We start from the raw sequence: 17,689 nt of genomic DNA on the forward strand, positions 1-17,689 counted from the left end.
TTCAATGGCAGGCTGTATGTGATCAAAGCCATTGCCCGTGGTTATTGATCTCCTCTGCTCCAGATCGAATGCCATTGCCCGTGGTCATCCAATCTGACGGAGGGTGAAGCTCTAGCAGTTCATTCTCTTGGCGATCCTACTCAAAACGCCACAGACAAGGTCGATCTTCCGATTCAGAGAATGCTACTTCTGTCAATTCTAGCCTATACCACGGAGATCCTAATCTCCCCAAAAATTGGCTGAACTGGTGTCTAGAGAAGTTCCCAACGAAGTCGTGGATTAACCGTCTGAGAGATATATAAACATAGCTGTTGGTTTGCACTTTCCGGCCACGTATTCACACCAACCCAAGTAGATGCGGGTGTTTGTCAGGCACGTTCATCTTAGTATGATGAACAGAGCTGATTGTCACTGATTGATGCACGATATTTTGTCGGTATAGAATTTTACCAAATAAGTTCGTCATGAGTATAGTCTAAACTAACAAGCTATGCATCAAACAAAGAAAATGTGCATCCAAAATTCGAATTAATAACCGAGAGTATTAGTCTCAAGTCGTTCTCCCTGGGAGTTGCCCTAAGGTGCACATCATTGGCTAGGAGTTTCTTAGTGTTTGAGGTTGAATGCAAGAAATGTAAACAAGCTTGCATAAAAGTAATGAACAAATAACTATGAAACTAAGGGACACAAGAACTTGAAATCAAGCAAGAGTGAATGACAATCAATCAATATAAAAGCCTTGGCTAGGGTTGAGAATTGAAAGTCTTATCATCATTATCTCCATAAATTGTGACATCAATTGGTTATTGCTCCACTTAGTTAACCTCTAACTATGAAAGAAAGTCAAGTAGAGATAATCAATTTGAGTCCACAAGTCCTAGTCAAATCCTAGGGAGAGACTAGAGTTAGTGTCATTCAAATCAATTAGCAATTTTCAATTGTTAATCAACAAAAGACCTTGATAATTCAAGTGTCTCTAATTACCCAACCCCTAAGCCAAGAGTAAATATCAACTCTATAGCTATAGTTGACATTTTCTCAAGCAATTGGTGAGCAATAATGGAAGACATCATGAAATTGAGAAAAGTAATTGAATTAAAGCTTTCTATTGCAAACAATTAACAACAATCAAACAATTAACAACAATGAACATGAAATTCCTCAATGCATTAATAGAAATCAAAGTAACAAGGTCTAGATCCAAGATCTACAATGCTAGAGTAACAAGAACACTAAATTGAGAGTAGAAGAAGAAGATCTACAATCTAGAGCAATGTAAAATTGAATCAAAGTTCAGATCTAACCAAAGGATCCAAGTGCAATTGGAATTGAGAAAGCCAAAAACCTAGAGAGAAGTTGGAGTTTCTCTCTCTAAAAGTGTAACTTCCCAAAAATAACTAAAAGTGTGTGAAAAGTATCAATCCCCTTCAATCCTTGGTCCTTTATGTCTTTTCCCGCCAAAATTCTACTCAAAACTGGGCCTGAAGCTCTCTTGAAATTGCCAGGCACGTTTTCATTAAAGAGGTCACGTGCCGAGCGTCACACGTACGCGTCAAGCGTGCATACGCATCGATGAGAATTCTGGCCAGCCACGTATATGTGTCCCTTTTTGCGCGCCAATCCAAGATCCAGCTCCCATGCGTGCACGTCGGCTGCGCGTGCGCGTCGGTGCCAATGCTCCAAAGCTCCATTTTCATCCTCCTTCCACTTATGCAAGCTTCCTTTCCCTCTTCTAGACCATTATTGCCCCTATAAGCTCTGAAATCACTTAACAAACAGATCACGACATCAAATAGTAATAAAGGAAGATAAAAATATAGCTTATTTAGGGCCTAAAAAGTATGTTTTCAACCATTAAGCGAAATTGGGAAGGAAACACAAAATCATGCATTTTATGAGGATAAGTGTGAAGGAAGTTGATGAAATCCTCTAAGTTACGCACAAAATGTACCACGAAATAGTGGTGCATCACTGATCATCCTATTCACCATGTTGAAGAATGAATACACATCTTAGAAATAAATCAAACACGGATCGAAGAAGAAACGGTAATACTTTTATTAATTCATAGGACTCAGCAGGGCTTCTCCCCTCAACCTAGGAGGCTTAGAAACTCATACTAATAAAAAATACAATGTTGAATTCGAAAATATGGTAAAGGTAAAGTAAAAGTGTCTGAATAATATGAATTTAATCCCTTAAATACTAAACTAATGACTAGTAAGGGTAAAACAATCTTTTTAGAGCTAAAATCCACTTTTGGGGCCCACTTGGTGAGTGTTTGGGCTAAGCGTTAATGAGATCCACATGCTGTGAGGTCTTTTGGGCATGAAACGCTGGCTGGGGGGTCCTCTCTGGGTGTTTGGACGCTGGCCTTTGCTTTGTAGGCACTAGACGCCTGGAAATGGGGCAGGAAGCTGGCGTTGGACGCCAGTTTTGGGCCTCCTAATCCAAAGAAAAGTATGAACTATTATATATTGGTGGAAAGCTCTGGAAGTCAGCTTTCCATAGCTGTTGAGAGCGCTCTATTTAGACTTCTACAGCTCCAGAAAAGATCTTCCGAGTGCAAGGAGGTCAGCTTTGGACAGCATCTGCAGTGCTTTCTCTGTCTATGAATCAGACTTTTGCTCCAACTCCCCAGTTTTAGAGAAAAAAAATACCTGAAATGGTACAAAAATATACAAATTCAAAGTGGAATCCAAAAATGTGAATTTAACACTAAAACCTATAAAAACTTAATAAAAACTAAAATAAGGATAGGGAGAATAAAACTAGACCACCTCTGTGATGGCGACTACTGCTCCCTCTGAGGAATCCTCTGGAGCGTTTAAGCTCCTCAATATTACGTCCCTACCTCCTCTAATCCTCCATCAATCTCCTTTGATCTTCCATCATCTGATGGAGGAGGAAAAACTGGTCCTAATGCTCCAGCCTCAGCTGATCAACTGATGATATCAGCTCCCCTAAATATGTGGTCAACTAATCCCAATAGTCACGGGGATGGAAGTAAATCCCTTGAGGCATCTCCGGAATATCCTGTGGAGGTGGTGGAACTAGCTCTTGCTGCAGTCCTTGCACGGGCTCCCTAGCGTGCTCCATACCCTTCCTTGTGATTGGTCTTTCCTTGTCTATCAGGGTATCTCCATCTATGTGAGCTCCAGCTGCTACACATAAGTGATGAATGAGATGAGGGAATGCCTGCCTTGCTTGAGTGGAGGGCTTGTCAGCTACTTTGTACAACTCCTGTGGGATCACCTCATGTACCTCCACGTCACTGCCAAGCATAATGCAGTGGATCATCACAGCTCGCTCAACTTTAACTTTAGAGCGGTTACTCGTAGGGATAATCGAACGTTAGATGAACTTCAACCATCCTCTAACCACTGGCTTAAGGTCAAGCCTACCCAGTTGGTAAGGCCATCCTTGAGCATCCCTCCTCTACTGAGCTCCAAGCACGTAGATATCAGCAAGAACTTGATCAAATCTTTGGTTAGTGTTGACCCTTCGAGTGTATGAATAAGGTTCATTTTGTGGCTCTGACAACTGTAACACCACCCTCAAAATCTCAGGGATAAAATCTATAATGTGCCCTTTGATCATGGTGCGCCAATTCTTCGGCTCCGAGTTCACTCTTGTATCATGTTTCTTTGTGATCCAGGCGTTGGCATAGAATTCCTGCACCATCAATACTCCCACCTCGGTTATGTGATTGGCCAGAACTTTTCAATCCCTTCTCAGAATTTGGTATAGGATCTTTGAGTATACATCGACCTTCAGCTTGAAGGGCACCTCGGGAATCACCTTTTTCTTCCTCACCACGTCATAAACATGATCTTGATGGGCCTTGGTGAGGAATCTTGTGGTTTCCCATGGCTCGGAAGCGGAAACGGGGGCTTTCTCTTTTCTTTTCCTTGAGGACTCTCCGATTTTTGGTGCCATGGAGGCAAGAAATAAGGAGCAAAAAGCGGAGCATCCAACACCAAATTTAAAAACTTTGCTCGTCCTCGAGCAAAAAAAATTAAAAAAAAGGAAAAGTAAAGAAAATAGAAGAAATAGATAGAGGGGATAGGGATATAGGCTTCGGCCTTTGGGAGGAAAGGAAGGGATAAGTGAAGAAAATGAATGTGTATGGTGAAGAATGTGTAAGAGGAGAAGAGTAGCGAAGGTGTGGTGAGAGTAGATGAAGTGAAAAATAGGGAAAAATAGGAGGAGGTTGAGGTTGGTTCGGTCATGGGGAGGGAAAAATAGGGGGGAAATAAAATTTGAAAATGAATGGGGTTAGTTGGAAGAGAGATTGATGGGATTAATGAGAGGTTATTGGGTAGAATGAAATGTGAGATGAGGAAATCAAGGAAAGTGATGCGTGATGGGATGGATGAATGTGGATGAAAAAATGGGGAAAAGAGGAGAAAGAAGGGGGTAAGAGTGAGTAAATGGAAAATCATTTTGAAGGAAAAAACGAACTTAATCACAAAATTTGAAGATCAAATATTAGAGAGTAAAAGTCATAAAGTTGTGGATATGATGATAAACCTACTTGCTACGTAATTACGTCGACTCTCATTTGTTATTGAATATTTTGCAAACATGATATAGTTAGAGGTTGTTATGACTTAGACTAATATTATGGTATTTTGAACAATGATGATATAATTAGAAGTGGTTATAACTTAAACTAGTAATATGGTATTTTGTAATGATGATACAATGTGTGTGAATTTTATAAAATATTTTATGAATCAAATTTGATGGTAAATGTTCTATTATTTTTCATTAGTAATTTGATTCAAATAGTTAGGTTATTTAGTGATATTAAATTAAAAATAATAATTGAAATACTGATTCCAATGCAAAATGAGAAAATCGTTAGAAATAAACAAACATATAACTACAAAAAACTATTGTAAATAGTCACAAAAGACAATGGTGTTAAAATTATAATCAAAGACAGCTACAAAATGACAATGGTATTAAACCGTGGTAAAAAAAACAAACAATTCTGCTAGGGAACCAAGAGGGGGTTCAGCCAACTCCTGCTAACTTTCTAATGGGCTGGACCTCGAAACTCATCTTAATAAAAATAAGTTAATATACATGGATGTTTCTTCTGCTAAGTATCGGAATGTTTCTTTTTCATACCGAATGGATGTTCTTTTATATATTTTTCGATTTTTTTTTGTATTGCAAATGTAAATGTCTCTATTTCTTTAAGAATTTCATAATTTTTTTAAAATTTTAAAGATATCTAATTATTTTTTCCAAAATATAACTGGATATTTCTTTTGTTAAGTATTAGGATGTTTTTTTCCTATTAAATGAATATTTTTTTTTATATTTCTGTAATTGTTCAAGGACAATTCGTACTCCACCATTGCTTCCTTAAACAATTCCTAAAGCTGAACCAAGTGTAAGGCAGAGACTGAATTTAAGGATATCTACGTGATCTCTTTGACACGCATCTTCCCTATGGGTGAAGCTTCATATTCTTCGCTACCCGAGAAGGCCTTCGATTCGGGATCTCTCATCTGACTCAACGTGGACCTTCAATTCTGTGACTGTGACAGAGCTAAAGAAGCTTACATGCATGGCATCCGAACTCTCATACACATTCCAACCACCGATGGCGTTCTTGAAATGGGTTCCTACGATCTCATCACTGAAAACTGGGCTCTCCTTCAACAAACCAAGTCCCTCTTTGGATCACAACATCAGCAACTCAATGCATTGCTGTGTCACTTTCAGTCTGAGAAGTTGCAGAGTCTTGGATGAGGGCAGAGGCGGAGAGGGCCTGATGGTGAGAAAGAGAAGTCTCTGTGTGTAGTTGTTGGAGGTGGGTAGGTTAATGTGAGAGAGAAGAGGAAAGTTTTTATAGGTTTTAATTAGGTTTACTTAATCAATTTAAAATTTTTAAATTTTGAATTTAAAAAATTTAAAGTTAATTATTAATATAATTATAATTAATTAAGTTGTTCCATTCTTGACTGATTAGGAGTTAGTTCCATATACTTTTCCAAAAACAAAAGGCATCAGTTCATAAATTATTAACAAAAGGCAACGGTGTTCAAACCGTTGTCCAAATTAGTAACAAAAGTACAATGGTGTAAAATCGTTGCCTATCGAATTACGATTCTAAACCATTCATAATGATAGACAACAGTAAAAATCGTTTTTTAAAAATTATTATGAAAATCGTTGTGTATTAGAGTAACAAGGGCAATAGTTTTTTTTGTTGTCGTTGTCTTAGCTAAAAATTAATTACCTATTAGGATTAGTAACGGCTGCATATAGAACAATTAAAAAACGTTGTCAAAGTGTTGCCTAAAATTTCAGAGATAGTTTTCTGATCTATGACAACAGTTTTAGGCCGTTGCAAAAATTCTTATTTGTTGTAGTGACCACTACCACCCTAATCTCTAACTCTTTCTCATCAAGCTTTCATACTTAGCTACCATCATTGCTATTGCTGCCACTACCACTTCCATCACCACTACCACTACTATCATCACCATTACTGCCGCCTCTTTCTCTTTATTGCCATCACCACCATCACACTCTCCAAAATATTTCATACATACATGCACTATTGTCATTATAAAGTTCTCTCCTTCTACTTTCCTTCGATTCTTCCTTTTCCAACCTCATTACTATTTCTCTCTCACCTTTTTCATCTTTCTTTTTCTTATTATTCAATGTCTTTTCATGTAAGAATCATTCTTAAAAAATATTAATGAATCAATGCTATCATTTTTATTTTAATTATTTTTTTTATCAAACACAACCCCTATTTATAAAAGGTCTATATTTTTTATTTATGGTGAATAGAATGTTATGTGACCACTGTAAAATTTTTTGGTAAAAAAAATATTTTTGAGTGATAAAGTAAAGAGAATTAAGACAACTATCTAATTTCTAATTGAGATTCAGATTGAAAAAAATCAAAAAAGGAAAACACATTTACACACACAAACCTCCAAGCTTTGATCATATAGTTTAGTTTTTTTAGTGGAGGATGAATATCATTGGAATTTATATTGCCCATGTTTTTTTATTAATTTCATTAAATACTTCAATATACTTTTGAAGAATATAAATTTATCATATAACAAATAATATCACTATAGATTCTACTTTACATAACTACTGATGTATTTTTTCATGAAATGATGATGATTATAGAATGTGAATTTATTTGATTTACTGAACATTATCGAAGATAAGCTTGTGGTGGTGACAACAAATTAAATGTTAGTAGCTGAGAATGAGAGTTCGATGAGAAAAGAATTTAGTAATGATGAAAAATAATTAGAGATTGGAATGATGATGGTGAAAAATTGGAGATTGGAAGTGGAGTTGAGTAAGTTAGTAGAGGTAGTTTAAAAAATTTCGATAATTTTTAAGAGTATCATAATTTTGTCAACTGAAATTTATTTTTTTTAATCTAAAACCAGTTTTATTTTTTCGTAAGTAAATTTATCAGCATTTTAAATTTATAGATAAAAATAATAATTTACTCCAAAGAATATTAATATAGATTTAAAAAAATTAAATCTCAAAGTTAAACGAGATAAATGGAAATAATTATAGTTTTTTATTGAATAACAATAGTTGGTACCATAGTTATAAAAACGGATCGAACCGACCGTTTTGACTGAAAAATCAGTAAATTAGACTCTAATTGGTCTAGTATAGTCTAAAGACCATTTAAGATCTGGGAAGAATTGATCAAGTCGGTGAAAATCGGTCAAAATTAATAAATATTGGTGAAAAACTGGTCCAACTAAACCGCTCAAGAAAAAATTTTAAAATTGATGAAAATGTAATTTAAAATTGAATCCTCCTTGTACTACATGGTCCTCTTACAACTAAGTTATGTTATTTTTTGTTATTTCATATGCTAATTATTAATTATATAGTAAAATCGCACAATAATTTTTTAGATATTATTTTAATTTTATATTCAATTCTATTTGAACTAATTATATTTTTAATTATTCATAATTATTAATATAAATATTTTTAAATATGTATTAATATAAAATATGAAATATTTTTATTGATTACAATATAATTATTTTTTTTATGATTATATGATATTTATTAATATTATTTTTTAATAAATACATATAATATATAACAATATAATAAATATAAAAATACTTTGATATAAAAATAATTTTTAAAGAATCTTTATCATAAAAAATAATAAAATTTTATATATTTATTTAATAATAAATAAATTATAATTTATTGAAATTTAATTGTATTTAATATATTAGTTAGAATATATATTTTAAATTTTAATTTTAGAGTTTTAACTATTTTATATTTTATTTACATAATCGGTTTTACTAATTCAATCAGTAACTTATCAATTTAACCAATAAATTAGTAAACCAATAGTTTGATCGGTTCTATCTTAAAAAATTAAATCAGCGACCCGGTGCCGTTTTGGAACAAGTGATAAAAGTCCAACCTCCCAACTTCCAAACCCTCTTGAAACCCTTTCTTCCTTTCCTTTTCACGAACAACATAACACACTGTGAAGTCGAGGAGAGTCTCCTTCCGTCTCTCTCTCTCCGCCGCAACCTCCGACCAAGTATGATGTTTCGCAGGATCTGCTCCAACCGTTCGTCCTGGGCCCACAATGCTTCCCGACCTACCAACAAGCTCCTCCCCGCCGCTGCTCCCCCGCCGCCCCCGGGAGCGCGCGGCGTCATCACTCGCCGCGCCGCCGGAACCCTTGCTTTCCTGCGGTTCCTAGGTGCCACCACGTTAAAACCCTAGAACTCAATTATGCCTTTTTGTTTTGCTGAATACTTAATGTTTCTGTTATCAATCAATGCTTTTCTTTTCTTTTTGCAGGAGAATCCGGAATTAGAATCCGAGAGGACCATGCTAAATCAACCTCCATTGCTTCTTCCTTTGCTAGGTCAATGTCTTCCAAAGCATCAGATGAATCAGGAAGAAGAACAAGGCGAAATACTGATGAGGTTTGAATGTAGAGCTTTTTTATTTTAAATTTTATTGATTTATTTATTCACTTGTTTGAAAGGTTAGGGACGTAGTAGGTTTCAATAATTTATTATTTAACGATGTTTTAATTTTTCACTTTATTCTGCATTAGTGCTTCTTTGGCAATGACATTTGTAAGTTTAACATCCAACAATTAATTTGCCATGATCAGTTACTCATATAGACACCTCAATAAACAATACAACATATCTTAGTATAATTTCTCTCAACAATAACATAATATACTAGGAAGAAGAACAACACTACAATAATAAGCAATATCTTTACCCTCTATTATACTCTCATAATAGCGAGGAAGTGAAGACTCTCAACTAAGTCCATTAACTTATGAACTTCAATTGAATGGTATCTTTAAATATGATGCCTATTTATAGGCTTGATTTGCTAATTTCCTTAATCACTAAGTGTGAAGTTAGGTGGTGATTTTGGTTGACTATAGGTTTTTAACTTGGTTTTCAATTTGACTTGTTAAAGGCAGCAAGCTTTATCCACAATTTGAAGAACTTCCAGCTCATGTCATCAATTTCAGAACTTTGACAAATTAATTTAATTACCAACAACGTTTAACCCATGGCTAGACTCAATTGATCTTAAGTGTTTTACTTTTTTGTTTTGTACAGTATCATGAAATGGCTGTATCTTATGCCTTCTTTGCTGTGGTAAAGCTTAATGATTAATCTTATTTCAATGATTGTTTTATTAAATAATCATTTTTTTCTCCTGTATAGTTGGTTATGAGAGAATTCATAATGTTTGGTTGCTTTGGTTGAATGATTTTTAACATTAATTTTTTTTCTGGTATTGTACAAAAATAAAAAGTTTCAATGTAACTAAAAGTGTATGGAGTAATTATTTGTATATTATATAATGTTTGCTTTGATACTGGAGGTAAGTCAGGTAAAATCACAATAATGTGTATACTATACAAAAAGCTCTGCTCAAATTTTAGCTTTTTGTTCCATGTGTATGCTTAAATCAGCTTAAAATTGGGGGAAATAAAGCTTCTTAAGCTGTTTTCGCCGAATCACCTAAACAAGGTGAAAATTTTTAAAACAACTTTTCGATGGGTAAAAAGGGAGTTCCCGAACATGCAATACACAGTAATATTAAGGACCATAATATAGATATATTTATCATTTCCCTTTTTTTATAGACCAAAAAGGAGATAACAAATGTTGAAGATCCGTATAGTGCTCCAACATATAATATTCCGGAGAAGCCAGTGACATTTGTGGAGGGTGCATCCTACAGTGTCATCATTCTTGCTGGGCTTGGGATTGCAGCTGCCGCAGGATACGCCGTTTTCAAGGAACTTATATTTGAACCAAAGGAGTACGTGTCTAATCTTTTTGCTGAGTCTATGTTATGTAAGACCATAATTTAAGGTATTTTTGTCTGAATGTTGGCCTTCCAATGTATCTCATCTGCAGTCACGTTGAATCTATCTAATTAATTTTCTTCAATATTTTTCCCCTAACTTGATAACAGGTATAAGATCTATAACAAGGCTCTCAAAAGAATTCAAGATGACAGTCAGGTGAATGGAAAAAAATTTCTTTCCTTTCTTCCATATCAACTTTTGTGAATATCAAAATGCATTTTGATGCCAAAGAACCAATACAAAAATCAGGACTCAAGATTTTGTTAGTTGGACACAATAAGAAGCTTATAGTTCGGTAAATCACCATTTGTTGGAGCCATATATTGGCAACTGAAATATTTCTATATAGTAAGGTTTCTTAGCTCATGGAATCCAAGAAGATCTTGCTTTTAAGATGTCTAATTTTATGTTTAACAGGTTTTTCCTTGATGCTGTATAATCAGATGGTTGAAAATCTGGAATTTATAAACATAGAATCTTGGTCATATATACCTATCTAATCAGTCAAAACCCTTATATATATACAGAGTAAAGGTGTTGTTGATGTGTTCGGGACTTGGTGAAGGACTTGTATATGCTATATTTAGTTATTTACCAAACCTGTGTATACAAAAGGTTCTAAATTAATGACCCTTGACACTTAATTGAAGAATGATTCCTTCCACATTTTTGACAGACACTTAATTCAGCACATGCATTTTATTCTGTGTAGTAATTATTGCAAATGCCAAGTTTAGTTAAAATTTGCACATACCAGGCTAATCAAAGGATACCTTTGAAGTTAAATTTTGAATGATAAATAGTAGCAAATTCTCTACTGGTCTTTTTTTTACTTTCACTGGATTTGCCATGTACCAGATTAGGGTGAGGATTGGATCCCCAATTACGGGCTACGGTCAGGAGAGTAGAAACCGTGCTGCTCGCCAAAGAATTCCTAACAGAGTATGGACTGATGAAGAAGGTGCTGAGCATGTAGAGGTAAAGTTATTGGCATTTGGTCAATTTATTTCTAAAATTTCTAGATGACTACGAAACTTTATGAGGGCTATTTGCATAGATCTCTGGTATCAATAACTCATTAAAAAAATTTTGGTGGAGAGGGACATAAAGATGAAAAGAAAAAGAGAGAAAAGTTGGAAGATATCAAGATACTTATTTAGCACCATATCTATTTTGTCCGTAATATGATCCTCAGTTCTCACAAATATTTTCTATTTGGTTACAGGTTAATTTCTATATCCGGGGTCCGAATGGACATGGAAAAGTCTTTGCTGAGATGTTCAAAGATACAGTCGATAAAGAATGGAAGTTCATGTATTTGATTGTCGAAATTAGAGCACCTTCTCAAGCACAAATAATGCTGGAGTCATATATTCCAGCTTACAATGCAAACAAGTAGCTTAGAAGAGAAAGGTTTCTCTCTGCACCATTGCCTGATTACTCAGTCTATTGATTCTAGATAGTTAGCATGCTTCTTTTTTATACTAAGATTGCAGTTCTTTGCAGATTTTAGATATAGCACTGCCGTACTGTTCTCCTGTTTCACCTGGAACACACAATAAAAATGGATAGATGGGGGGGAAAATTAGAGAAAAGACGGAAGTCACAGTCTTAATTTCCTTTCGTTAATTTGTTCCATATGTGCATTTAGTTAGTTTACCTGCTGCAACTTGCAAATGATAGCTGTTGTCGCACACAATATCTTATGTTTGTTACATTACATTCTTGTCCTTCATGATTGGCCCAACTATACAACTAAACTCTTGCTTACACTAGCTAGTTTATGAATGTTGCTGTGGTTGATACTTGTGTTTTTTTTTTGTCTCTGTACGTTCTTTTATAACACACTATACTGTCATCTAATTGATATGGCCAGTCTGACCTCCCCGTCGTTTTTTTTTTTTCTAGTTTTACTGTGTAATTCTCTTTAAATAGACAAAATATCCAGTTCTTGTGATTTACATTTAAACAGAACTAGAACAATAAGAATTCTAATTGCATAAAGCGCTCAATGCAGGTATTCGATCTTTGGTCCTTTACTGGAGGCTGCACGATTCAGCGATCAGCATATTGACCACCTTAGCCAGTTCAAGTTCCTTAAGGGATAAAGTGGAAAGAAGGATAGACAATTAAAGAGTCGCAAATAAGATGAGAAACTGGATCCCCAAACTCAGGTTCAGTAATGTTTTTTTCTTTCATTTAGAACCTGCAGATATGAGGAAAGAGTTATGGACAGGGATCTTAGTTTTGATGACCCAGAGAAATTGCGTTGTCCTTGATGGCAATTGGGAGTGCCATGTACTTATTTGTTATTTTTTCAGTTTTTCATATACCTTGTTGTCAAAAGTCCATTGAGTTGCTGGTGTACCATGCTAATTTTTTAGAGATGAATAAGTAGGTGTCTGTAGTCCAAACAGGAAAAAAAGAAAAAAAAGAAAAAGAAAAATTGGATATGGAATATTTGAGGTTGATATTGGTTGCCTATTTCAAAATGGGAATGTTTGAGTGGATTTCTAACAGACCAACAACTATTGATATTGTTATGGACAAGGCTAATCATTCATTAATATCGAATAACCGAGTATACGATGTTATAAGTTTAGCAAACCTTAGTGGAAGAATAATAAAAGTCACAAAAGGCAATAACCTAAGACATTACTGAATCATGGAATTAAAGTTGGAAAACGGCTACACGAGAAAATGATGTACGTTATTAACTATCACCTGAGGAGTCTTACTGATTTAGGTATTGGAGTATTTTGCATGTTGTCCTCTCGACGTAGTTATCAACGTGATTTGGATTGGGATCCCTACTAACTTTTGAACTCGAAACTACTACTACTAGATAGTCTGAACATTTGGTGCGGTCTGAAGATCCTAACGTGTTGGGACCATGAGTGATTGTGATGTCAAACTACAATTAACCATCCAACCAATAACATCCCACAAGGAAAGAAAGTTGGAGAGGATGGATATGCTGACGTTACTTCTGATCCCAAGGATAGGGAACATCAAGATCAAAGTCCTTCTGGGTTTGGTTGGCGTGAAAACCAAAACACATGGTTGGCATTTTGTTGGATTAAGAGAAGACCATGATATGCAAGAGATGTGCCCCAACTTGCGAAGTGGTCTGGACAATCACGATCCCAAAGTCATTCAACGAGAGGTCATTGAGATAGTCGTGAAAGAAGAACTTTTGACCAAGGCTATGGGCGACATCACGAGGATGATTGTCACCGTTCCTACTCACCTCGGACGGACAAAAGAGTGTCTCCTCAGCCTGAAGAGAGCCATCGTGAAACCGGAAGGAGATCACGAACTGCATCACATTTGGCCAGTCTAAAAGGAGAACTCTATTAAGGAGTGAAAGTTTTAAAAGGCATAGGGATTCTCGTGAACATGTTATAATGGGCCAGACCACAAAGCCTCAAGATGACACTGCTTAGGTCGTGGTGAATATGGTTGTGGGGAAAAATGGCTTAGCAAAGTCTAGGAATGTAGTCAAGGAAGATATTAAGGCCGTCAGCTTGAAAATCCTTAAAGTGGAAAACTTCTTCATTGTGCAGTTCACAGCTGAAGATTTTCAATACGCCACATTAGATGATGATGCGCCATTAGTGATCATAGAAAAGTTGGAAAATAGAATTGTTAAGAGGATTTTGATTGACATTGGAACATATTCAAATCTACTTTTTCGAAATGCTTAGGATGCTTTGGGCTTAAAAGATCAACACCTAAAGCCACATCTCTCAGGATTAGTTGGTTTAGATGATCATGTTATCAAGTCGATTGGGGTGGTTGATCTTTTTCTCACAACAGGGAAAGGTGCTGATGTTCGTCCAGGCTGAGTTTGTAGTTCTTAAAGACTTACGACATATAATGTGATCTTCAGAGGGAAGAGCATTAATGATCTATGTGCTTTTATTTCAAGAAAATTTACAGTAATGAAATTTTTGACAACAGAAGGTCGAGTTGCTACTATCAGAGGAGACAAGGCATCTACTTTAAATTGTACAAGATGAGTTTTACCTTGAGAGATAAAGCTAAGGAAGCCACTAGAGTCTTCCTGGTGGATTTGGACTCCCGAATTCAAGAGAACCTGAGACCAAAACCTAATGGAAATTTGGAGAAGTTCCAGATTAGAGATAATGTTGATAACTACACCATGATTAACTGTATCGTCTCTTTCTCTCTGAAGTCAAAATTGCAGAACTTCTTGAGAGGTAACGTAGATATGTTTGCATTGGTACCATCTGATATGCCAGGTATAGATCTTTCATTTATATCCCATCAGCTTGCTATTGATCTACGGTTAAGCTGGTTGTGCAGAGATGTCGAAAGATATTCCCAGAATGAGCTATCAAGGTCAAGAATCAAGTCCAAAGGCTATTTGATACTAGATTTATTAGAGAATTAACTTATTCAACATAGTTATCGAATGTTGTAATGGTAAAAAAATCCAATGGAAAAATAGCGAATATGTCTAGATTATATGGATTTAAATAAAGCCTATCCTAATGATTGTTTTCCATTATCTAACATTGATAACATGATTGATTTTGCCTCGAGATATTGGCTACTAAGCTTGCTAGATGCTTATAGTGGTTACAATCAACTACCAATGCATCCACTAGATGAGGATAAAATTGCTTTCATTACTCTGGAAGGGATATATTGTTATATTGTAATGCCATTTGGTTTGAAAAATACAGGGGCCAGCCACTCATCAAAGATTGATGGCCAAGGTGTTTAAGCGGCAGATAAGAAGGAATATGGAAGTCTACATTGATGATAAAGTTTAGCAAAGATTTCGACTTGATCGTTGATTTGGAAGAGATCTTTGAGTGCCTCCGACTTTACCAAATGAGACTAAACCGAGATAAATGCGCTTTCGGGGTTTGGGGAGGTCAATTTCTTGGCTTTATGATAACTCAAAGAGGTATTGAAGCTAATCTTAAAAAATGTCAGGCTATACTAGACATGTCAATCCTCACAATCTCAAAGTGGTTTAGAGGTTCACAAGTTGGTTTACCGCTTTGTCAATGTTTTCAGAAGCTTCTTGATTCACTCGAAAACTGTCTCTCAACAATTTTCTTCCGACAAGTGCACCGGATTGTCGTCAAGTAAAAACTCACTGTAGAGTGAGGTCGAATCCCACAGGGATTGGTTGGTTGATCAATGTTAATTGGAGAATTGTTCTAGTTGAGCGAAATTAGAATTGAATTGGGATTGCATAAAGTAAAATTGGCGGGAAACTTAAATTGCAAGAAATTAAATGACAGAAATTAAATTGCGGGAAATCAAATGACAGAAGCTTAAATTGCAAGAAATTAAATGAGAATGGGGATTAAGCATGAAATTAAAGAAGCAGAATATAATGAGAACGGGTAAGATCAAAGTAGGTGATTCATTGGGTTTTAGGAGATATTGAACTCTCTAGATCAAATCATTTTCATCTCTTCCTCAATCAATGCATTCATTGACATTGTTTGGCAATCTTAGATGATTGGATCCCAATGTCTTGGCTCACCAATCTCTCTAAGCATGAAAAATTGCCCAATGTCTTGATTTAATTGCTCATGGGAAGAGTTGAAGTTCGGTCACTGATTATACCACACAAATTCATAGATCAAAGTATTGCTAGGATTAAATGTCACAATATGCATCCAACCCCCAATCTAATCCAATGTGAGAAAGCAATTCTAGCATGAATTCTTCATCCCTCTCTCAAGGATCCGAAGAATTCCAATTATGGATAGCTTCTCTGTCAAGACAACTATCCAATTGAATTAAGATCGAAAGCTTTCTAACAAAAATCAAGAGAAAAGAAAGAAGAAGAAGATGAAAACTACTATTGATCCATTGAATTACAATAGAGCTCCCTAACCCAATGAAAAGGGGTTTAGTACATCATAGCTCAATTCAAATTATAGAGAAAGAAAATTGCAGAAAACAGAAACTAAAAGAAAAGTGCAGAAAATGAAATCTGGGTCCGAACTCCCAGAGCCCCCTCAGGGCCTCCCAGAGCTGTTTCAATCTTCAACAATTCTTCTATTTATAACCCTCTTCCCATCTTCAATTGGATCAAGTATTTGGATGCGGGCCTTTGTCTTGACTGAAGCAGGGATTGATTGGATTGGCGCCTAATGCAATTGAGGAGAAGAGTGTGTCAATTGTGTCTTTCTGGTATTAAAGTTGGAGTAAACATTTTTGGGCAAACGTTGAGTCAAACGTCCCTTTAAAAATTTGGGTTCTGGTTGCTGTCATTGGCGTTTGACTCAACGTTAGAGTGCCAACGTTCTTCTACCCACGCGTACGCGTGAAGGCTGTGTTTTTGCCCATTCACGCGTGCGCATACACCACGCTTACGCGTGCATTGCCATTTTTCCCTTCCACGCGTACGTGTCACAAACGCGTGCGCGTCGATTCAAGTTTCTCAATTCCAAATTCTGAGCTTTTCATCGCGGACGTTGGAGGCAACGTTTGAGGCAACGTTGGACCTCCAACGTTCGTTTGGTGACACATTCGCGTGACCCACGCGTGCGCGTGACTCACGCTTGCGCGTGTATTTAAAAATTTTCTTCTTTCACGCGTACGCATCATTGACGCGTACGCATCATTGACGCGTACGCGTCGCCCAAAAATCCTTTAGCTCCAGAATTGAATATTTTCAATGACGTTGGAGGTAACGTTGGTTCACCAGCGTTCCCTCCAACGTTGGCACCCATGTTTTCTTTTTCCAAAACGTTGGGTTCAACGTTGATGGGCCAACGTTGATGGGCGAACGTTGGCCGCTCCTTCTCTTCTTCCTTGCTCTTTTTCTGCTTCTTTCTTCCTATCATCAACCAAACAAACTCATCAAAGGCTTGGCATAATCACAAGATTTTGCATCTTTCATAATACTAATCAATCCTTGCATAAATCTCATTAAAATGCATAAAATTAGCAATGTTTGATTGAATCAAGACAACCATGAATTTCTCATCCAAACACTTACTTATTGCCTAAGAATGCATGAAAACCAAGTAAAAACTAATGAAAAAGGCTTGTGAAACTAGCCTAAGATGATTTGTCATCACAACACCAAACTTAAATCTTGCTTATCCCCAAGCAAGCAGTAAAGCATAAGGAAAATGAATGAAAACAGAGGGAAGTATAAGCTCTTTATTGGCAGACACTGCATGCTGGTTAATGGGGTTTTCATGCATGGTGTCTTAATGATTCTTATTTTGTGGCTGAGGTATAACATTCCTCTGGATCCCTGCTTGGATTACA

The 17,689-nt window shown here is 36.0% G+C and overlaps 1 protein-coding gene and 1 pseudogene across 1 annotated transcript; one reads left to right on the top strand and one right to left on the bottom strand.

Moving 5' to 3' along the window:
* Nucleotides 1-17,689, bottom strand: part of LOC148545756 (uncharacterized) — a 171,655-nt pseudogene that overhangs the window by 50,287 nt on the left and 103,679 nt on the right.
* SD3 (import inner membrane translocase subunit) lies at nucleotides 8,427-12,885 on the top strand. Its single transcript, XM_016321006.3, has 7 exons — nucleotides 8,427-8,761; nucleotides 8,863-8,990; nucleotides 10,187-10,365; nucleotides 10,522-10,570; nucleotides 11,273-11,392; nucleotides 11,640-11,827; nucleotides 12,432-12,885. Exons 1-6 carry the CDS (start codon nucleotides 8,599-8,601, stop codon nucleotides 11,811-11,813), a joined length of 813 nt encoding a protein of 270 aa, XP_016176492.1. The 5' UTR covers nucleotides 8,427-8,598; the 3' UTR covers nucleotides 11,814-11,827; nucleotides 12,432-12,885.

This window comes from Arachis ipaensis, chromosome B9, assembly GCF_059453495.1.
Source record: "Arachis ipaensis isolate K30076 ecotype BB chromosome B9, ASM5945349v1, whole genome shotgun sequence".
NCBI lineage: Eukaryota > Viridiplantae > Streptophyta > Magnoliopsida > Fabales > Fabaceae > Arachis > Arachis ipaensis.

Bases quoted from the DNA above. Each gene is read 5' to 3' on its own strand.
- SD3 (XM_016321006.3), top strand. From the start codon at position 8,599: ATGATGTTTCGCAGGATCTGCTCCAACCGTTCGTCCTGGGCCCACAAT. The intron at 10,366-10,521 runs GTACGTGTCTAA...ACTTGATAACAG, and splicing joins CTTATATTTGAACCAAAGGA to GTATAAGATCTATAACAAGG. The intron at 11,393-11,639 runs GTAAAGTTATTG...ATTTGGTTACAG, and splicing joins AAGGTGCTGAGCATGTAGAG to GTTAATTTCTATATCCGGGG.